Raw genomic sequence first — 24,339 nt, 5'->3', positions numbered from 1 at the left:
GAGCATCTGACCTCCCGGCCCCGCACATACTCCCGAGGCTCGGGGCTATGTGTTCGGATGTCAGATGTCCAGTGCTGTCAATCATTGCAGCAACGCATTGGCGGTCAGGTCTCTTCTCTCCTTCCTCGAGCTGATTCTATGCGCACCTCACGGTAGCGCATGTGCGCATCCATTGCGCATATGCGCAAATGCGTCCCCTTGCACAAAATGTGGCCCCCCATGGAAGATGAGGCCCTACTCACAGCGCGTGTTCTGCGTTTAGGGAGGGGCGGCCCTGACTTGCACCTTGACAGTCTTGACTTGGGACTTGTCTCAGGACTTTTCTGATTTGAGTTGGGTCTTGAGTGCAAAGACTTGATAGTTACAACACAATGATTTGGTCCAACCTCTAGCTTATCCTAACACTCACACTGCTATACAACATGAAAAACTACATGATGGACTCAGCATGAAGACAATAACATATGCGCTTATTCTTCATCTTTTGTGTGATTCTAATAAATAGATTTATATTTATTATCGCTGTGAAATACAAGAATTCTGGTGAGTTTAAACAGCAAATAATAAAACACTGAATTGACAAATCAGAATTATTTCAAGTATGTAACATTTTTTAGAAACATACCATTTTTGCCTTGATTCTGAGCTTTTTGAGTAATAGAGTGTGTGCTATGAAAGTAGCATCATGGTGTCCATGTGTGAGCCTGCATTCTCTGCTTTTGAAAAACTAAAACAATGAATATGAATTATATACAAACATTTTAAAGGACCCCAATAGATGAGTATCACCGAAATAGCTATAATTTGGATACAATTAATAATGGGAAGTCTTATGACAATGTGCTTTTTATTTTTACATTTTTTTAAATGTATTTTTTGGCTGCTAAAACATATCACCCCTGAGTCATGCTATTGGCTGATTCAATGCCTGCGGAAGGGAATTTTGGGTAGACATGACTGTAGTACTTGCTGCTAAGGCTGACTGCTTAAAGTTAGATTTAAAAGTCCTACTTTTTACTCTTTTTTGACTCATAAATCAAAGTTTGGGACCACTGCAAAGACAATATCTGCTGTCCTTTTTACACCCACACCCACCAACTAAATGTAGTTTGCAGAAGATTCTGTGTCAGTGTTCCCACTTCCTACATGTCATATACTGATTGAGCAAGGTCCCCATTCAACATGTCATGCAATCGCTCTGGATGCCATACCTCAGTCTGAAGCAACAGGCCTTCAGGTGTCTGCAGTGAATACAAGTTTGTTCTCACAAGACATGTTTGCTTACAGTTTTGCTCATGACCAGAGCAGGAATTAAGATTTAAATGTCAGCCGGTGTTTTGGTGTGGAGTCAGATGTGTGTTGTTATTTAATCATAGCATTTAACAGAGCACCATCATACTGGTATCACAGTATACTGGTATCACACTGTGAGTATACTTGGTTATTTGTTTTGTTACTTGCCTGCACATTAAAACATAAATGTGTGTCCATTTCATCAATACAAGTGTTTTTAATGAGAGATATTCAGCCCAATCCCATCTCGTCATGAATGAATTCCTTTCCTGTTGGGTTTCCCAGTCCCATTGCATCAAAGTTCTTAAAATCAAAGATACTGTGGAGAACTCCATTGCTCTTATTTTGAAATATCACTATTTTATTCAATTTTTAAGCCCTTTTGAAAATCTAGAATATAGACTCATGTTCATTGACTATTTGATACAATTACATTAATCTGAAAACAGGAAGTATGACCGAGCAGGCCTCCTGTGAACTTCACTTGAACTCTCCACCCTACAGAGTTGCCAAGTTAATGTTGTTTTTCTCTTTTTTTCCCTTTAAGGGACAGGGCACTCTTCTAACCTTTACTATATTTACTGCATACATACAGCTGGAGAACAGAGATGGAGATAGCATAGCTGGGGCACATAAGGGAAACTATTGCCGGGATTCAGTTCTTTAGCAGCAGGAGCCATGCCGCAGCCAAAACTGTTAGACACCAGTAGATTATATTTCAGAGCCAAAAAAAAAAAAAAAAAAAAAAAACGGCATCTGTGAGAGAAACAATTGCCTTTGCACATTTAACTCAAGAGGAAATTGTTTCACCCGAGACATATAGGTGGTCAACACTATGAAATGTCCACCACTGGATACACTTACCTTGGGTGTCTTTGTCTTAGGTGATTCCACCACGTCCCATGAAATAGAATAAATGTGATCCAGGCAGAATAGAATTTAAATTTTGCCATTGGGTCAGTAAACTGGTTGCTATCATACAAATGTCAATCTATGTGCCTAGTTGGATTATTCCTTATAGTGGAAACACTGGGAAGATAAAACTAAAGGGGAGTCAAACAGCACCTCACAGTGAAATATGTACAGACATCACCATCTGCTGGACAACTGTGTACTGCAAAAACATTAAGTCTCGCATTCAGTTTTCAAGACCTTCAGTGGGATGAGATGTTACCATTTGTTTCTCTGAAATTCAAGACAGATTAAGGCAGATTATAATCTATACATTAGAAAATGTGTTTTGATTCTATGAAACTCTTTAAACAGGTTGATTTGAATTGGAAACCTAGGACACAGGCATTATTAAATCTGCTGTACAAAACTGAATATCTTTGTGTCACATGAACCTCCAGTGGACATTAAAGACTTCAGCAGAACACATGTTGGGCTGATAGTTTATGGTGGTCATGCAGCTGTAAGCAAGCTGCATGACCACAGTGACTCTGACTGTGGTATGATAGTGTGTGTCAGATGTGGGGGCCTCGCCATCTCAGAAGCAGCTGCCCTCGAGGGAATTTCATGATCGAGAATGTTTTCAATTGACAGTTGACAAGGGGGTAGTTCTGTGGGTGAAAACAAACTGTCAGCGAGCGCCAAAGAGTGAGCAGACTTGTTCAAGCTAACAGCAAGCATGAGCACAGAGCAACAGCTGGTCTGGTTTGAGTGTATGACCTTGGGTGCAGTTAGTTTTTTTTTTACCTGAGTTATTATCCCAGCCTGGCTCTGCATTGAGCTTAACTGTTTTATTAAAGAGAAACACAACTTAAATGAAGAATTCCAATTTGTTATTTCCATGGCCTGGGAAAGTTCAGTCAACATTTGCGAACATGAACTACTCTCTCTTCAAGACAGAAACCAGAGAAGTAAGCCCCTAGCTTGTGATGTCATAGGGTATAAAATCCAGAGCTGCTCTATAGACAATGAATGGAAACCTGCTTTTGTAGACCCACAAAATATTTGTTTTCATCTAGTGTAGTTTTCTCATGCTGTGTTCACACAATGAGCAACACCACAAGACTACCCAGTCACCTCTGTTGCTAAAGTGTAATGTAGTGACGTCACTGTGGGCTTGTGTGTGTCTGGTGCAACTTGCAACAATCCTTGACTGATCGTCATCTAGTTTGTATTTGGTCACAGAGACTGAGCTCCTTTTCAACATGACATTTCACTGCCACATTACATTCCTGTGTGCACTGTGTAATGTACACAAAGCTAGCATAGTGTCAGCTAACTAAGCTAAATAACAGTACCACAGCTAGAAACAAAACACAAGACTGGTTGATGCTTCATCGTGACATTAGAACACTAAAAAAGCTGAGGTCTGCTCAACTTTGATTTGTAGTGTGTCACTGCCATCAAGCAACAAGTGTTGGGGGTCAGTCAGAGACTTCTATTAAAAATGACTGGTAGCCTGTTGCTTTGTCGCTTGTAGTGCAAACACAGCATCCCTTCTGAAACACAAAATGTATCCATAAACTCAGAACATTCCCTGGGTTCTCTCGCCGTCATCTGTAACATCTTCCCCAATTCATCGTCTATGAGGCAGCTCCAGACTTTATAAATATTGACATCACAACTTTGAGTTTTAGCACTCTAGTTTTTTGGTTTGAGAGAGGTGCTTATGTTTACTAATAATTTAAAATGTCTTAGGAGTTACATTAATGAATTTTGAAAATGGGCGTACTTCCCCTTTAAGAACTGAACTTGATGTCTTTCTAAATATAATTTAAACTGATAATAGATTAAGACTTGCCTAGAGATTCTCTGGTATCATACAGCCCTTTACAAAGCACTAGGAAGTTCTTTAACTCTTCTTGGTCACTTACAACAACCAGTGGAGCTAGTTTTAACTACTTTAAGTATAGTTACATTTAGTCCCTTGGTTTCAAACTTAAAGGTCAGGCCCCCTCCTAAGGGTCACAAGATGAATCTGGGTCATGAGAGGATTAATAAAGTAGATAAGAAAAACAAAAAGTTTAACCACATTTTTTTTAAATATTCCCCACTCTGTTTTTGTTAAATAATGGATAATTCTACCTCTTTCAGCTTTGAACAATTATTTAAGTTGAACCATTTGATAATTTAAAAGGGGACACGTCTCTTAGGTTGAGCGGCAAACAATACAAAACATGACAAGGGGCCCCAGTTAGACATTTGCACAGATTATGAGACAATGGGTTGTGCTTCCTGCAGTTGGGACCATGAGCATTGCCCAGTCGACCAGTGTCTATGGGCATGTCATTGGAAGGCATCGCCTGGCTGCTTCTTGGCCTCCCATCTCCGCTTTTGCACTTCCATATCTCAGCGATGTGACGCCTGGTTGTACGTCTCAATCAGCCTTCGGTGCAGGCTGTGGGACCCCCAGACGGGTGGTGCAAAGTTGAAACTGTGTGCTAATTTAAATACATGCTATTGGTGAATTCAAAAGAGTGCGACATCTGAGTTGTAAGAACCAGCTGCTTAAGGTTTAATGCAGGAAATGCCAAAATGAACCTGACGCTAAGTTGTGAGTGTCCTGAATGCACCACATTACCAATAGCAGATTATCTTGCTGCATGAAAGTGAAACTATTAATGACTAAAACTAGCGATGCATTTCGGAAAATGGCTGGGAATATGTTAAGTTAGCACAATGTGCAAATAACAGGCAAAAACTTATTTGACAGATACCACCGCTTTAAAACACTCATGTTGGCCTTGAGCTTGTGCTCCTCAGTACAGTCCAGTTTTTTGGTTGGGTTTTATAAAATTAAAAAAACTTTAGCATTAAAGAGTGTATAGTGTTCCCAGCTATGGGTTGGCATTGTTGAATGTGCACACCTGCCAAGTTGCATTCAATAGTAAGTGATTGTTAACATAAGAAAAGAGATAAATAATATTAAACTCTTACGTATTTGAAACTGTGATGCTTTCTTAGTACCCAATATTGCTAAATACATATAAACACATTTCATAGTTTTCTTTTATTTAGACAACCCAAATAAAAGGCACATAACATTGCGCATGTTTATGTAATAATTTGACAAACATACATTTAAAAAAAATGTAGGAATGTTTGACCTTTCTGCTAATCAGAAAGCCTAGCCTCTCATATATACAAAATTACCATTGTTAATGTTCTAATACAAAAGATTTATAAAAAAGGTTATCTTATTTTTCACATCTATTGTAACTACCATATCCTTGAAACTAAAATAGTTTTGTACAAAGATATACATTCAACTGCTTTCACAAGGGTCCTGGAATTTCCAATTATTATTATTTTTTTTCCTAAAAAATAAAGAGATGTTCAATTCCACCAGAAATGTTCAGTTTATCACATTATTATTGTATCAAATTTGGCAAACAGGCTATCATAGTGTATCTACGTAAATGCATAAGAACAAAGAAAAAAAAAAAGCTACACTAATATTTTTTGTTTCAAACAAAACTTGGGAAAAATGACAAACATGCATATTGCATTTTTCAGTATAAACTGAATCAACTCAAAGAGCTGCAACACTGTTGAGATCACATGGCATTCATTAAAAATAGTTAATGTTCAACAGCTACAGTGTTTGGGGTCATGCAACATCAATCTTGTCCCATTATTTTAATGGACACAAACTTGCATTTTTATCAAACTCATCCAGATCTCGGCCACATGACTGTGTAGCCTGAGCTGAATATGACTTCAAAAAAGGTATAGCATGTATGCCATTGCACAGTAAATGATTATTAAAATGGACGGCTATGTTTAAAATGAATAATTCTTGGACTTCTTGTCCCTGATGGAACATCACAATGCCAAATGATATAGGAAGGGTAAAAAGCAACATGGAGAGATCCAAAATCATGATACATGGTAGATATACTCAATTTAAAAGGAACCAAGTTCATGTATAATGGGCTTTTATGCGTGTTTCCTGAGTGAAGGGTCCTTAGTATCATCTTGGGGCGATCACAGATAAATGATTTAAAAATGGAGAAAAAAAAAAAAAAAAAAAACAGTGTACAGAAGAGTCAGACAAAACTAATTTGTCACCATTGTGATGACAGCAACAGCCTGAAAAAGCTTCACTACAAGGCCAGGCCTTTTCATGTTCAGCCACTAGATGGCCCTCAAGTGCAGGCTGGCTAACCAAAACACTTAAGACTCCAATTTGATCTTTGATAATACTGCTGCGCACCTGTATGTAGGATATGCTTTCAGTGCAAGACTCATTCCATTCTGACTTCATGGAAAAAAAATAACACTACAAATAGGCAAATAAAAACATACCTTTGTGTTTCCATACCGATAGAAAACAAAGTACAAATATTTCATTGTCAAGCGGACAGCGTCGAGGCATCCACTCGAATGACAAAAGCATAAAAATTAAAATGCTGACATGAAAATACATTACTATGTCAACTGTACAAGTTAGTCACTGTACCTCAAGAGCATACCTACTATCTGAGAAGAAAAAGAAAAGCTATAGCACTGTGAAAAAATATTCTTCCATGCAAATGGAAGCTGCTGTCCCTTTTACTAGACTCATTTCCTATAACATTAAATAGTGATTAGCAGGCTATAATTATAAAAAAAAAAAACATACAAAGTAACACCCAGAGGCTTTGGGAGAGAACGTGTAAAACATCAAAAACAGCAATTTATTGTTATTGCTTCAGTCCATTCCTCATCTCCCTTTAACAAAAGCACAGGTGTGTTTTTCCTACAGAGTCCTCAAGGGTGCTTGAGGAATCCTCTCCTCTCCTTTGTCGTTATACAAATCACAGTTTCATCATTCTAACTGACTACTCTAAGTCTTACGGCTGTCCTGATTTCAAGATAAACCCTACTCGATTTCTACTCAAGTGTTCTGCATCTCATGTCAGTCACTTAAACATAAGTTGGGACGCAGCTGTGACTTGGGGAGCTCCTACCGGCCGCACAGCTCATGTAAATATTCACTTCAGGGTAAGTAAACATGGTTGAGGGGGAGAAAGAGCTGGGCTCGAGGTGCAAATAATGAGGACAGGAGTCTCTTGTTTCACTTCATTTTCCCTTTCTTTCTGACCAGTTCGATGCTCTCTCTCTCTCTCTCTCCTTTATTTTTTTTTTACCAGGGCGGGGAAGAAGGCAAGACTTGGGACAGAAAAGGCATGCTATCCACTGGCCTCATGGCGATGTTGAGCGGGCCAGCCATATTCATAGGCATGGGGGTCGTTATTGCGACTGGGTGGGCGATATTCATGGGTGCCGTGGCGGGGATGTTGACGGAGGCAATGTTGACTGGCCCAGTGATGGTGACTGGGTGCTGGAGGCTGATTGGAGATGTGATGTTGACCGTGTTGGTGCTAATGTTCATTTGTGCGGCTATGGTGACGGGGTTGTTGGAGTGGCCCCGGTTCATCGCTGAGGTGATGGGGGCCGAGATGGTCACAGGTGTAGCTGAGGAAGAATTGCAGACTCCGTTACCCTCTGGGAAAACACAGGAAAAGAGTACTTAAGATAGTTGTTCACTGGTCTGAGATAAAAGGATAGCTAAATGGAGAACACCATTACTGCTTGTGCAATCTAATGCATCATAAGATTTTAACAGTACCAAACCATTACACATTGTGATCTAACAACCAGGACTGCACAGGGTTTCCACACATTTTACCAGAGAATTTTCAAAACATTTTCATAACATTCTACCCCATTTCCATAACTTCATTTAAGTAGTTCAAAATGAATAAACCTATATATTGATACAGCCATACATTATTAAACACTCACTTCCCAGGTAATTGTGGATAAGCAAACTGCTAGTGTTTGCTAACTTTCCTCGCTCATTAGACATTCCAGCTGCCAACTAGACTGCATGCGCCAAGAGATCAGACTGGTGCGTATGGGTACTTTGCAAAACACAGGGTGTCTACAGGTGCCAGACACCTACATTTATTCCTTTTTAAGACCTTTTCAGATATGTTTAACCAGATTTAAGACTGATTTTTCTTTATCAAGCATTGCAGGTAAGTATAAAGGTAAGGGGAATATGTTTGATCCCATGCCAAGGTAGGTGTCATGTAGGAATACAGTTATTATAGTGAGTTAAGTTATCTAGATTTTGCCAACAGGTGAGTTCACGTATAAAGTAAAGAATAAGGTTATGTGGTAGGTTTAAAAATTTATAATATCAGAAATGTGAACTTTCAAGCAGAAGAGCTTGACTCCTGTTGGCAAAAATAAATAAATAAATAAATAAATAAATAAATAAAAGGTGGATAACTTCCAGGCCTGATATTTATAAAACTGACTTTAAGACTTTTTTGGGACCTGCAGACACCCTGGCAAAATCATCAGGGCCGTGCCACTTTTTGGGCGATAGAACACCAATGATCCTATAGCCATTTAAACAATTTGATGTGTCTTTGAATTATAATTTTGAAAATTGTGTATGTATTTATTTCTTCTTAGGCAAATGTTTGTTTTATGTATATGTCTTATAATTGTTTGGTGACCTTGCCTGAACGCTATACTATGCAGGACTTGTAGTCACTGTGTGTAAACATGCTTGCCAGCTAAAGTGAAAGTAAAACCCAACCCCAGATTCACTGTTGTTTGGCGTTCCGCCTCATGTGGGTACACGTCTATAAACATCCTGAGCATAATAAGAAAATACAGGCAGAGGGCAGAGTCTCTGCAGAGAAATACGCCATCACACACTGAGAGGGATTACTTCTGTATGAGTCTGTGTGCAATTTTTTATTTTTATTTTTTTACAAAAGGAAAATCCTGCAGTGTATCTTAAATAAAAGATGGTTGATCCCAATCATGTCCCTTTTGTCTTCTGTCATCCTAGTAGGTTAATGACACAACACTGCGACGAGATATTACTTTTTCTGACATCTATACAATCATGATGTGATTCACTTAAATATGTACATTTGATTAAACAGCTTTTTGGCATTTTCTTTCTTTCTCTGCTTCTGTGACAGCATGTTCCTTAATGTTAGACATGTTGTGGCAATTTTAGGAACATATAAACACATAAACAAAGGACAACATTATGTTAATTCAGAAAACGTTTCCAAGTCTGGAAAACAGTTTTCCTAATTTCATGACGTTTCCCAGGAATTTCATGACCATGGTTACTCACATTAGAGGACTGTGATGGGACTCACCATATGAGGCCTGACTAACCGTCTGTTTCATGACTACTACAGCAGTAATGTGACTCACAAAGGCTAGTTGTCAACTGAAGAGAAACCACAATGAGGCAGAGATGTTCAAGCAAAATATTATATATATTAAAAAAAAAAACCTTCTGTAGAAAAAGGTTGTAAAAAAAGAAGATAATGGAGCCTGATTTATAGACTTATAAATTTATGGTTTGCGGTTTCGGCTGTGATAAACTGCTGTGACATTAGGCGTATGTGCGTCTGACAGGCGTGAAGTACCTTTGTTACAGGAGTTAAAGTTGGTCTGCCCGTGAGTCTTCAAATGGCTGGTGATGTAGGCTGCGCTCAGCATCTTCCCGCAGATGCTACAGGTGACCTTGCCTTCGTGCCTGATCATGTGGGAACGGAGTCTGTCTTTGGTGGCGAAAGCAGAGGTACAGGCCTGCAGCCCCAAGGCAGGCAGGGGTCAAAGGTCAGTGAGGTTCCACAACAACAACTTTGTAAATAACAACAATAACAATGCTGAGGCTCACAGTAATGACTCTTACCGTTACTTGACATTTGAACGGTCTTTCTGAAGAATGCACATGCTTCACGTGGCAGCTCAAGTGGTCTGGCCTAGATTTTAAAAAAACAAAACAAAAACAACACATTTAATAATTGGACCTCGATGCAGTGAGCTCCATGAGTTGTGGATGAGTAACACAGTATGGTGTTTTGATTCCATACTCTCCTTAAAGCACAAAACATCAAGCTGACAGAAAACAACAGAACAACAGCTGATTCAGATTCTTACATTATAATGATTCAAAGACAAAGCAACCCTTCATTTTTAAGAAAAGACTTTGCTGTCTGCTTAAGATGTCTAATTATTGTAATAACAATGCAGATCTTTCCTAATGACAAAAGAAGTAGTTACATGAGAAGTAGTAGTTAAGTACTAGTAGTTACATGAGTGCATTATTTACTGCCAAGGAGCACCACATGTAAGTGCACAAGCACAAGTAAAAAGCCTGATGAACAACTTTTGCATGTGCAGAGCTGTGGAAGCATATGTGCGTGCTCTCTTAGCTGTCATAATGAGGGGATGGGCACAAAAAAAAAAATCCCTTAAATTTCAGTCAATGGCGGTTAATTCTCCATGATCGATCGTGCGTGAATCAGTTTGACCTAGTTTAAAACTGCACAAACAACAAAGATGGTATATTTGTCAACTTTCCGCTTGTTTTGAGAATAAATTGTCAATGTAGCATTACACTAGACTACTTCTGTTTATTTTTCTTAAGCCTTAGCATTATTTACAGAAATATGAAGAGAATTTTATTGACAATTTCCGGAAATTTGGTTGATAGTTTCCTAAATCCCAGACCGAACTGCACAATGTCTCCCTCTGAGGATCTGGAATTCGCTATGTAGGCCACAAAGTTAATTCAGCTTCATTAATGCAATGGGTGGGGTTGAATTATTGTATTTCTGACAACAGTCAACAGCTGTGACAAAGTATTAAATGCATGTTTTCAGTTATGGAAAAAATGTGAGGAATCAGCTTGAACAGCTATGGTTGGTCCATGATGAAAGACCTTTAAGAGTGTCAATACAAGAAACAAAGCACAGCTTTTTTTTGCACAGAACTTGCTTTCTCTTTAAACTTTGCAACAAGTTGATAATTCTAGCACTTGTTTATGTCTTTCCAAAATCTGTCATCAATACATAACATGTACCTTATACACATTTAAATAACAAATAGCTGAAAAACAACCCTGACAGATGACATTCAGTTAAATATATTTTTAGATTTATATATATAAAAATGTGTCTGGCGTCCCAAATTAAGGCTTGATACAAAAATTACTGTTAAACTAAGGGTTAAAAATATCAAAAAACAATAATAAACATTCACATTCCTCAGTGTTCCACTGTATAATTTACTGTTCACTGCATATCAGTCGTTACAAGAAAACAGTTCTTTGCCTCTTGACCTTTACAGTGAAACTCCAGCATTCACAAATTCTTCTTGGCACTGATCCTCCTCTGTCAGCTTGTTAGTTCTAGTGAAGCTGTGAGCTGAATCATGTTAGAAGTGCCATAATGGAGTGAGTAAGGGTTACAGCATTGGCAGCTGCTCCCAAACCGGAAAGTTTCATGCTGCTGGATTTTTTTTTCTTAAATACAAATGAGAGGAGTCAAGTGGAATCTTCTCAGTGGTGCCATGAACCGGAATCAGGTTTTTGTTCCCCTTTCTTTCATTTTTTTTGTCCTACTGACAAGGAGAGCAGACTCCAGACAGTGCCTGCCTACATATCTGGCTGAGTGGCAGTGACTCAGTGCCCTGTTATTCAGTCCCCATTCTCACTTTCCAGTATGCTGATGAATCCCTACCCCACGTCACCGTGTTGGAGGCATGCCTGAAACTGCCCTACACGGCACAGTGCTAATGTTACAGCTTGGCAAGGGTGCACTGCTGATGTTTTTGTTGAAGTTGTGTTGCAGCACAGAGCTCCTCTGGTGTTATCAATATCCTCTGCTCACTCCATGCTGATTTATATACACAACCAGATATTTTTGGTTCGGTTAACAGACAGTGAAATCTACTTTGTGTTGATAAATCGAAATACGAAGGCACCATGAGAACTTCTTAAACAAAATATTTATTCCCTACATAGTAAATGTGTTGACCCGAACATTATTGCATGGTTCACTGAATTCCCAGGGGAAAGAGTGTCTGTGACATGCTGGCGGGAACCGCAAAGTGACAAGTGACGCCTCCCCCTCCCTTGATACTCTACCATTGGTGCTCTCCCATGTGCGACTGTTTAAACATGTGGTTGAAATGGCGTGGGGGTCAATACAAGTACAAATCTAAACTGCTGAGCACACTGATAAATATGAAAACACAGCCACTGGGAGGCCTCATGGACAGTAGATGGCCATACAATCATCGCTTTATATGAAATCATGGTGCCAGTGAATAATCCAAACACCGCTGGCTGAATCACTCACATACAAGTCATGGGTTGCTACAAGCAATAGGGTCACTGTTGAGTGAACTGTTGGGAAAGCAAAAAATAATGTACCACCTGGCGATTGCATTCTTTGTTACAATGAATCCTCTCACTGCCAAAGACAGTCTATTGAACAACTGCAAACATGAAAGGTGGTAATTTTAGAGTGTATAAGGTTACACTTTAATCTAGCAACCATGTTTTTCTGACTTGCAAAACCCAATTTTTAGACTGAGGGTACATTTTCAGGATTTTTATCATCCTGCTCAGGACTCAATGATAAGAACTGCCCAGTTGCCAAGGGCAAGTAAAATGCCACGTCAGGCTAGTAAATCTAGCAACTCCCTCGCCTGATCAGAGCTGATTATGAAAGTAGCTGAGGAGTGAACCATCTCGCTTCCTTGTCATCTCTGTTTAGAGTTGCATATGTGCAGTACCTATTGGGCACTCGCAGGAAAATGGCGGTAGGTAAAGACAAGATAGTATTTCAATTATCATGGAAACAGGAGTACAGCTGGGTGGTATTCAGGGTGCAAAATCATTTTTTTGTCCAGTGGCCAAACAGAGTGCTGCAGGGATGATGTTTTTCTGTAGGCCAACGCAGAGGTTAGTGTCGCCCTGGTTCGCTTATCAAAAAGCCTAAAGGATTTCCCCATTGGATTTTGGATTATTGCAGAAAATAAGCTCTGTGGCAAACAAAAGTTTGTGATACTTACATGTTTTGTTCAACAAGATAATCTTAACAAATGAACACCACTTTTATGATTTTTGAAGCATAAATGCAATCGCTATAACAACATGGCTGTAAAACTGTGTTCGGCATGATGACATTCTATGGTCTCATTTAGCCACTTATTGCCTTTTTAAGACACTAACTGGCTTCAAAATTCACAAGTTGGCTATTTACTGATGTGTATTGTGTCGTAAAACAAAATGTGAGGTCTTGTGTTAGCCACAGACCTTATTTCAGACATCCAACAAATAGTATTCAAAAAAACCCATTGGCTTCAAGACAAGGGAACTGGTAGTGGTAAAATGCTAACTCATTTCTGGGTTTTAGGACTCAGATTTTACCAGCAACTCAATAGACAGCCATTGGGTTTTTTTGGCTGGTGACTGATGCAAATCTACCAGCCACTTGCCAGTTTTACTAGGAATTGTCTAGTGGACAGTGCCAATTTTGTACCCTGATGGCAATTAAGGATGTAGGCATAACTCCTACTATGAAATGCACCAGCTGACAGCATCTTTCTTAAATGGAAAAAAATAAACATAACAATTAACTTGAGGCTAAGTTGGTATTTGACAACCACTAATAAATAAAACAATCAGTATAGGGGCAAGTACAAAATGACTTCGGGCAAATAGATTTCTGACCCACTGACCCAAAACACTAACATTGAATGCTGATGCTGTTTTTATATTCCATGCAGACAAGTCAAGACTTTTCTCTTTGACCCTGGAATGCAACCCAGAGGATAGAATTACTCTGTCTCCCCACTATCATAAGAATAAATTAGATCTCATACTTCCTGTTTACAATAGCCTTGTTACTTGATGACTGAAAGCATATGAATAAACGAGAGCAGTTGTAAAAAAAAAAAAATGCTTTTTGCATCTGCCCCCATTTTCTCACTGATTTAGAATTTGCTATTGTCACTGTGCACTGTCCCCATTTCTGCTGATCCCACTGCCTACCAAACACCTCCTCAGATACACATACCAAAGAGTATCACTGGGAGAGTATAAGACGCAGAGATTCACAGGCCTAGACACTCGCACTGCAGACATATCCCAAACAAACCAGTGGCTACTGCAGTGACAAGGACATGGATACCCTGCTGGCCTCCCATAGGACACCACTTTCAGTTATGTATAGGGGAGTCCCAGGCTGCACTGGGCCTGTCTCAGGAAGCAAGTTTACTGAATTAGTTTGATAACTGCGGTGAATAAAACTTAAAACAGTTGCTTTCAGTTCATGTTCCACATTTGAGGGCTCTACATTTTCCGAAAGAAAAGTTGTCTCTTAAGTACCTAATCCTGCTTTGCGAGACAGGCCTCAAAATTAAATAAAAACACATTTTCATTGCTATTCACTGACATATTAGAGGAAGTTTAGGACACATCAAGTCCACTTCAAATGCCTGTCTAACTGTGTCATGTTTTTGTTTTACCCTTTTGCTATTGGTCTAAGAAGAAACATAACTCATCCCTCCACCTCATGAGCTATATGAGGAATGTTCAAAGACATCTGAAATGGGTAACATTATCTCCCCGTGAAATCTGTTGCCGGCACTCAACAGCCATCCATGGCTCAGGGTTTGCCAGTTTGACTCCCCATGACAAGTCTGTCAGGCTGCATGAAGAAAAATGTCTTCACATCAGACAATTCATTTCACCCTTTTCCCCACATTTTGTACAGATAGCTAAAATATTGTTGAAGGTCAAATTTCAGGGAGGGTTAGCATTAGGGAGCTATTGAATGACTACTAATGTGGTCCTTACCTGGAAAAGCCTTTCCCACATACAGAACATACATAGGGCTTGTGGACTCCCCCGTCATGAGAGCGAACATGGTAGGTCATTCGGTCCTTCCTTTTAAAGCGTTGCTGGCAGATGGGGCACTCAAAAGGCTTCTCATCTGAATGGGAGAGCTTGTGGCGATTCAGGTGGTAGACATCACGAAAGGCTTTGCCGCACATCTCACACCCGTGGTTTTTCTTGACAGGTTTGGCGGGTTTCTTGGGGACATTTTGCTGTGGCACGTTGCCCATCGCTGATTGTGTCATGATACTTGTGCCTGAGGAAACCGAGGTGGTCGCTGTGGAGAGGATTCCCGCTACCGTGGAGATGTAGGAAGGGTTGCCGTTGTTCTCTCGTGGCATGGTAGAGATCATGGGGACCATGGTGGGGGCCGTCTGGGCGGTCTTCTTTGGCCGCGACACCATCTTGATACCTGTGTGGCTGGACTCATGACGCCGCAAGTGGTAGCTGTCACGGAAGGCCTTGTTGCAGTAGCCGCAGACGAACGGCGTTTTGCCTTTGTGTTCCTTCTTTATCACAGGCACTGGCGGCCGTGCACCTCCTCCGCTGGCCACATTGTCTTTAAGGAGCTCAGCAGCACTGGAAGGGGGCTTCTGGTCTATTTGGATGGGCAGGATAGGCTTCTGGTCGATTTGTTCAGTTCCTGCGTTAAGCAGTGGCAGCAGGCTGTTCTGGGCCACATGGTGCTGGTGGTGGAGGGCTTCATTGGCCTGCTGATGATACAAACACACACATAGAGAGATAAATATTTGGCTGAGCCTGAAGTAATTCCAGACCTTTGCTGGCAAAATTTATTACAAGCTTTAAGGTCAATGATAATGAAGGGTGAACTATGTCTAACACAAAATTGCTACATGAAATACACATCAATATTGGGGATTGTAGTTTCACAACAGTTGGAATACCCCACTGTATCATTACTTGCCAATGTCTGCATAAGAATTAAGCCTAGAACAAAGGCGGTTCTGACAGCTGCGCCACTACTGTCAGGAGTTAGCTTTGACATGTTCATGAAAGCAACAAGGGTTAGTACGATGTTACAGAATACAAAATGGGCACAGGATCTGTCATTAATGAGGTTGATGCAGCATGCCACTAGTGCTAAAGAATCCAAATATACTGGATGAAAAATGATCCCATCATGATGGTGCTGATTCATCATGTGACTGCAAAGCAAGCATACCAAATTAGAGGCAAAGCAGAGCTCAGTGCTCTGAAGAGCAGGCCATTAGCTCAGCTAAGGAGCTCAGTTAGAGGACGTGGTGAAGTAAAGGAGTGAAATGCACACACTACAGAAAAATACAGCTCACTATACTAGATAAAACAATGTGGATCACAGTGGTACAACTGCTTTTCTTGTCATTTTACAGCTTAGGTTATTTAATGCTCTAACCAAGATCAGATTAGTTTAAATTTAAATTCTGACAACTGCAGAGCTCTAATTAACTCTAGTTTTTAATTAAGTTAGTTACTTACCCCCTTTAAGGAATAGCTCTGTCACCCCCCAAATGATCAATTACTCACCCAGTGTTATATTGAATTCAGGAAGAAAACTTTGTTTTGAGAGAGCGAGGAATCCAAAAACATAGAAAATCTTGATGAATTGAAGTCATAGGGGATCACGTTAAACAACAAGAAAACTATATCAAAACATCTGTTGACAGACTCACGTAACTCATGCAGTATAATCCAAGACCATAAAAACAAAAAAACACAAAACAATTCCACTTAAACACTCTCAGGCACAGACGAGTAGCGCACTTACACTTTTTATGTTTAAGTGTTTTAAATGGTAACATTTTAGCAAAATGCCTGTGCTTGGTAAGTAATGACCATATGACTGGATAAACGAGACTTGGATGATACTGCACAAGTTGTGTGAGTTTGTTAACTAATGTTTTTACATAGTTTTGTTTTTGTTAGACCTGGCCCCCTATGACTTTAATTCACCCAGAATTTCCCTGTTTTTGGATTCTTTGTTCGCTGTGAGGGGACGCAAGAAATTGTCAAATTCAACATAACACAGGGTGAGTAATTGATATACAAATGATCATTTGGGGGGGCGAAGTATTCCTTTAAGAGAGGCTTTGGATTCCTGTTGACCTAAGGACTGCCCCACCAACATCCATCGTAATTAACAGAGAAGCAGGCACACAGTTACACTCTATTAGCAGGGACGAATATTAATGTTAATTCCCTAATTCACACTCCTTTATGGTTCTTGCTAAACTTGTACTGTAACTTGAAAAGACAATTTTTTCCCCCATATCAAACATAAATAATAAATCACAGTTAACGCTGTTATTTTGCTAAACGGACACAGTCAAGACAACTGTATTGTGAAACACCAGCAAGAAAGGGCAAGGTGAAATGCTTGACCTTTCCCTTTGAGGTTCAATCATCCATCGCAGAAGGCCAGCCAAGAAAGGAGTTGCAAAAGAGGAGGCAGGGGATAGAAAAGAAAAATGAACCACACAGTGTCCTCCTTATGTCATCCAGCCTATTGTGAGAGACACAAATCTGAGCAGTGATGCCTCAGCAGGGGATCTTTGTATGCTCATCTTCATTGATTTGGCTCATCTATTCATGAGACAGGGACATTGTTTATCCACACACTACGCAACTAAACTAGCCGTCATTCCCTCATATGCAATGGGACCTGGGAACTCGTGGAGAATGCCACCAAGCCCACCCATCCATTTGTCTAAGCACCTGCTCACACTTGCCACCTTCCAGGATTAGTCATCATCATGCCAATGCTAACCCGTCCGCTGGCACACCAGGGGTGGGGTGAGGGGGGGCTTTATGTTTGGGTGGGGGGATACCAGCCGGGAACCCTCTTTGTGAAGCTTGTGAACAGCAGACATAGCCGCTGCAGACAGCCTGTGTCTATACAGAGGTGCAGGGCCTGTAAGCTGCTGTGCCTTCATGCAGCTCTGACCATTTTGACACAAATGCGCTCTGACAACTGGGGCTGCTCCCTCATAAATAACATCAAAATGGAGGGAGTGTCCTGATGGCTCCATGGGCCACTGTAGACTTGAATCGAGTCTGAGTCAGATTATGCACTGTCTTTCTTGAATCTATTGTGCCTCACTCTACAGCTGCTTGCCAAAAAAAATTTTTTTTTTTTACAAAACAAACAGAAACTATTACTGATAAAAATAAAAATGGAAATATAACACCTTCTCTTCAAGTTAATGAGTTTTTTCTAGGTTGGTCTTCACTTGTTTACAACTTCTGAAATCACTGGCTGCAACCCTGTCTGCTGAGTTGACACAACTTCTCACAAAACATCACTTTTTATAATGTTTGTAATCCTTCTGGATTTTTTCATAGCCTGTGAAGCTATACAAACACTGCAGGGATTCTGTCTCTTGCTTGTTGATGTAGGTTGCAAGCAGATGTATTTCAGTTCTGCTAGGAGTGGGCAAAATAGCTGTTTTGATATATTAATTTCACCTGGGCTTGGACTGCATCATGTAAAAGGATGATATCGGCCATTTCTAAGCAACTCACTATGCCATCCTTCTCCCAAAAAAACTGAAATCAATGAGCCAGAACCTCCTAAAGTGCTGGCATTTAATACAGCATCTGATAGCAAACAGTCCTGTCAAGAGCAAGGAAACTGCTGTGAGATGTAATGTGGTTTAGAATCTATGAAACACATATTACCTGAGAGCACAAAGAGCTCTCTTGAGTCATGAACTACAAATATTTCTTATATGTGACCACATCTGGGGTTTTATAGAGGTACTGTATCTGACAAAAGACTGAGGTAGAATAGTGAACTAACATTTAAAATAGTTACTCACTGGCTGACGTACAGTGCATCTCTTATGTTGCATATGTATGGCACAGACTGACTGAGTTATTTTTGGCTTCACGGATATGATGAAATGGCTCAGTTACCTAAAAAGTTCAGCTTTTGCCAGCATAATCACTGCAGTTACAAACACACAACGTGAGTGATGACAACAGCTGGTGAGTGGTCTTTGTAACAGTGATGTAAAACACCAAAGTCACCCTTGGTTTAAATCTATGCTACACAGTAACAGTCACTAACATTCAACTGCTACCATCTTTCGTTTGGCCAAAGGAATTATTACTACAATTCTAAAGGTTGATAGAATTTTTTGGCTCGCCACAGCAGTAAAAGCACAGGTGCAACTGATAACTGATTACAAACAACTGCATTCCATTTAGGTGAGCATGTTCCAGGGCCCTGGTGGTGTGCATGCTGGCTGACTGGGACAATTTTTTGAGCCATGTCAAAAATGTCTGCCTCGAAAAAACATGTTTTGTTAAAAATGTGCATGTAGAACACAAATAAGCAGGACACTAAATATGAAACTGTGAAATTGAGGCCTAATAGTGCCAGTGAGAAATATTTAATTAAAGGTTGCCAAGTCTATTTTTATTTACTTTTATTGTTTCTGTTTAGGGCTATTGACTAGGGGCATAAATCACAAGTTTTATCACGATACAATATATCGATTCTTTGGACAACAATGATCTATATATTATAAATATTTGCTGAGATCTCAAAGTCTACGATAGTATGATTTCAATTCACATCAGGGGCCTGTGATCAATATGAGACATTATCAGTGAATGTTCTCATTGTCTTTCTTGGCTGCTTGCCACTATCTGCCTGGTGCTAGGCTGCTAACACTGTCCGAATGTTTAGGAAGGAGGTGTACTTGGGTGGAAGTTGTGACACAGACATACCATGGGAATTTCAAAATAAAGGCATATGTTAAAGATGATATGTATTAGTGTTGCACGGTATACCGGTACTAAAATAGTACCGCGGTACTAGAGTATTCCAAACGGTACTATACTGCATTTGGAAAATACCGTTACTTTGAAATTGATTCAGTTCATTAATTCAGTTAATTTATTTTACTCATTTACGCACACAAACGCCTTTCTTGTTCCTACTGGAGCACAGATTGCGCAAGTGGTGTGTATGACAACACCTGTATCAACATTCGCAGCTGGCCCAAGAGAAAGTCTGCCTCGCTAAGGGAGACAACACGAGACAACACCAACTTAGTGAAACATTCGAGCAACCAAACCATGACGTCCGTACCGAGGTACTTACCAAACCATGAATGTTTTGGTACCGTTACACCCCTACTATTTATTGTTCTAAAGGTTTGTATCCAAAAGGACTTTTCCTTAGGAAAAGTACCGAAGAGTATCGAAATTCATATTGGTATTGGTACCGAAACAAAGATTTTGGTATCGTGATAACACTAATATGTATCGATGTTTTCACTTCGCAAAATAAACATGTTAACAGCTTGGTACAAAAAAAGTAGTTTGGTCTAAATAGCTAATTTCTCATTTCATGACAACAGTACAGGGGTTGATTTTTTTTATAAGTCAACCAAAATGTTATTAATGCTTAAAGTTATGCATGATCGAGGGCATGGCTGCTTTGAGTAACAGGTGGGTGCTGTGAGTTGACATGTTGCTACAATGGTGACAATGTTGGTTAAGTAACATAACTATGGTGTAACCCCAGATTTACAGACAGAGTGGAGTCAATGAAAGCTAACTGTGACATTTTGGTTAGCCTAAAAGAAAGTTGTGTTCGGTGTTTGGTTGCAGGCTACTACAAGACTCTCTACGGTGCCGGATATTCAGTTCTTCCGATAAGTACATTTTGTTTCAATGATTTGAAGCCTGTTTTCTGCTGGGAAAAATTAGCATTAGCATTAGTTTTATCATCGTTAACCATAGCTGTAAATGCAACATGCTGACTAAGTTAGCAGCTAGCATTAGGGTTAGCTCCACCCTCTCATACAAATATGGCCACTACTGGCTTCAAGATGGCGATGACCAAAAGGCCAGACTCGAGGCTTCAAAATGGGAGTCAACAAACAGATAGGCAGCAGCATGGTGGCTGAATCCATTACCTTATAAAGTCCATGATAAAAACCCACTGTAAGCAACCTGCTCAGCACCAAATGGCAAAGAGAAATGGAATGGAAATAATGGAATGGCTAGTTAACAAAACTGAACATCTAGCGAGCTAAAGACCCAGATCATTCTTCAGGGGTTAGTCAAAACAAAGTGGAGCTAAAATGGACCTGCATTCACCAGGTGGCCACAGACATGAGAATAAATGAAGCATATAATTGGCAATTGTTTGCTATCATGTTAGCCCTAACAACTTGGTGGTTGTGTATCTGTTAGCTTGACTTAACATGCTTCTGCCCCTAATGGGAAAATGATGAATGCAATTTCAAATGTAACAGCACCTTTCTCATATCAAATTAAACTGTCACTGCACTGAATGTTAATATCTAAAGTGCAGTTTGGCCAGTTATTTACTGTATTGAGAAGCAGATGAATACAAAAAATAACTAAATGGCTTCCAAATGCAAGGTGCATCACCAACAACTACTTTTAATCTATGTTAACATGTCTTACAGTGTCCTGTAAGGGCTTTATTATGAGTTTAAGATGAGTCCATTTACCATTTCCAATACAGTGTGTCCACCTGTTGAGCATCATTTTCTTTTAGACATCTGCAAACTGTCACCTAAATGTTCTGGTAAAATATCCAAAAGATGTGTAGCACATTTTATACATTTATCTATTATTACTGTATGACATAGTTTATACAGTGTTTGTCTCAAGTGGCTGTTGCAGTCTCCAGAGAAAGCCAGAATGGAGTTTCCGGCAAAGAGGGATTAAATTGTGTCTTCCTCACTTTGGGGCACTCTTTACTATTTTTCTGTTACTCTGCAGTATTACTGGTGTATCACTGCACACCCAGAGCCAAACTAGTCCAAACAACATGATTCACTAGGGGTCTTAACTACAGCCTGACGGGTACTGGATTTTTAATATACTGAACATTTAGCAAAAATAGGAGGAGATGCAGCTGTACTTATGGTAATATTCAAGCTCATTTACACAACAATGTGGTTAATTTAAAACGCCTGACAAAGTATTTAAACAAGACTCGTCATCTTTTAATTTAAACCTCTTAATAAATGAAATACCTTTCTGTAATAGGTAATAGAGTGGAGTACTTTCAAACTAAAAACGCAAAGCATATGTCAATTGATGTTATAGCTGAATGAAATATTTCCCTCCTTACATCAAGCGCCAGAGTGATAACTGCACACAGATTTACATGAGATTGACAGAGTAACAGTGTGCGGTACATAATACATGCAGAGCTTCTGGCTAGACGCCAGATACTCCACAACAAGCCACACCGCCCATCTGCCTTTTTCGTCGGGAAGAAATAGTGCTCAAAGATGTGAGTAAGTGATCATCAGTCTCTGACAGCAGAGCAAAACGTTACTAAGACCACAAAAAGGCAATGTATCCCCAACGGCTGTGATGATCTAACTTTAATAGAAATGGTATAAAAGCAATCCACAGTGCATTATTCACACTTTGGCAACACTAGGCAGGACTAGTGTTAAAATCAAAATGTTGACTCTGGCTTTTGACCTGTTAAAAGTATTTCAAATGAGAAACTTCTCCAACATATTGATAGTTGAAGCTGCCCTGTGGCACTTCTACCGACTCTGCCTCCTCCTGCGATTCCGATTCCAGCAGCCCCCTCATGAATCCTTCACATTATTTAACTTTTGTCTATGCCTTGTTTCTGCCATATTCCATCAGTGGTCCTTCTCTGCAAATATGTTGCAGTAACAGCAAACATGTTTATTTATGATGGCAGGTAACACAAAGTAAACATCTTTTTCTAAAGGTTACACGTCTGTCACAAAATGTTGATTATTATTGGCCAGCATTGGCAAAGGACTCAAACACAATGGTACTTCTAACAAGAACCCATGATCTGTGTCTAATCCCGCTCTCAGTCACTTATATGAAGCTGCAGTTAAGTAATAAACAGTTTGTAACTCTATGGTCAACATTTGAGGATGTGAATTTCACAGTCTTCTAGAGAAAAATGCTTACAGTTTTTTTGTGAATGACACTGAACTGATGCACAGTTCATTGAGGAGTTTGTCACACCCACTAAAACACACGGGGGTATAACTTCATACATATAGCCCCCTTGACCTGGAAATAAACCCGAGAAAGTAGTATGACGATATACTTAGGGTATGAGCTCATATATTGATTAACAAAGGTCAAAATGACGGCATTAAAATAAAACAATCGGATGCGCGGCAAACCCTTTAATCATTTTAAAAACACCCTCTCCATTAAAACTAGGGGTCTTACATTTTTCACGTCCTCACTGGGCTTAAATCTTTTAGGCTAAGTAAGGCCATAGGAATAAAACATTTAATTAATGTTATTTACAATAGCCTTCCATCTTAGTGCCGAGTGAAAGCCACTTAACCGTGGCAGATATATCACTCTCAACAGCCGCACTCACTTTCTGGCTGAAAATGGATTTATAAATTGCGTAATGTCCCTGCTAATTTCAAATCTGCTTCTTCGTTGCTAGTGTTAGCTGATGTGTGTGCATACTTTGAATTCCTTTCCACCACGGTCTACCAGAATAAATAGCTTGTTAATAAACAGAGAGCGGTACGGCGCTGCTTATCAAGCCGTGTAACATTAGTTTTGTGAGCTCTTTGCGACAGCCTCGCCCAAATTAAGCTAAATTAGCCAGCGAGTTTGATGAAGCCAGCCGAAACATCGTTAGCTAACTTGGCTAGTTACTGTCGAACCGGCTGAGGCAAGCGGAAAGTTCACCGCGGACTTGCGAATCGTCGTTACTAAATCTCAGCAGCCGATAACCTAAGTATACACTTATTCAACGTTTGCTTACATTTCTTAAATTATCTGTGGTGTTATCCGCGTTACAATGAACATCTTCGCCGGCATTACATCTCATTATCCTACGGCGTCCGATCAAAGCTCTCAGTCACAGGAAAAAAACAGGTCTGTCTCGATTGTAACGGTGCAGTGGCGTCTCCAGCCTTACTTCAAATTATCCCGCATGTTTCGCTGGCTTCGACTTGGCAAACAAACTTAAAAACCCCCAAACGCTGTCGAGTTATTCGCCATTAATAACCTAAGTATTCGTACAATAGAAAAACAAGCCACATTTTCCAAACACGCGTTGAGGAGAACTGATTTTTTGTTCTAGCGTCATTCCCAAGCCTCACAGCTGGACGCCTGGATTCATATACCATTGTTTTGCTTGGTTACTTGATCTTGGCATTACTCGTTTAAAAACTGATTTAACCGCGAAGATATCTAGTGCTTACATTTTCTAAGGTTGTTTTACGAGCGTCCCCAGTTTCCCTCCCAAAGAGTCAACTTACTTGAAAAAGAAACGTACTCCAGCTCGGCTCCATTTCCACACTTACTAATTCTGTAGGAAACCTTGTAGAAGCCTACAACAAAGCAACCAAACA

At 39.9% G+C, this 24,339-nt stretch overlaps 1 protein-coding gene across 2 annotated transcripts; it reads right to left on the bottom strand.

Annotated features, from left to right (window-relative positions):
* Nucleotides 1-6,258: 6,258 nt before the first annotated feature.
* vezf1a (vascular endothelial zinc finger 1a) lies at nt 6,259-24,329 on the bottom strand. 2 transcript variants are annotated; one of them, XM_049592465.1, is made up of 5 exons: nt 24,247-24,329; nt 14,927-15,678; nt 9,968-10,037; nt 9,699-9,861; nt 6,259-7,734 (listed from the first exon to the last, which is right to left on the bottom strand). In XM_049592465.1, the coding sequence occupies exons 1-5, from the start codon at nt 24,277-24,279 to the stop codon at nt 7,373-7,375; spliced, it is 1,380 nt and encodes a 459-aa protein (XP_049448422.1). In that variant the 5' UTR covers nt 24,280-24,329; the 3' UTR covers nt 6,259-7,372. The 2 variants fall into 2 exon arrangements, with proteins under 2 accessions (XP_049448422.1, XP_049448423.1); XM_049592466.1 differs by having other exon boundaries at nt 6,259-7,704.
* Nucleotides 24,330-24,339: the final 10 nt, after the last annotated feature.

This window comes from Epinephelus fuscoguttatus, linkage group LG12 (assembly GCF_011397635.1).
Source record: "Epinephelus fuscoguttatus linkage group LG12, E.fuscoguttatus.final_Chr_v1".
Lineage (NCBI taxonomy): Eukaryota > Metazoa > Chordata > Actinopteri > Perciformes > Serranidae > Epinephelus > Epinephelus fuscoguttatus.
The sequence above is the reverse complement of the archived record's forward strand: the minus strand, read 5'-3'. Positions and strand labels throughout refer to the sequence as shown.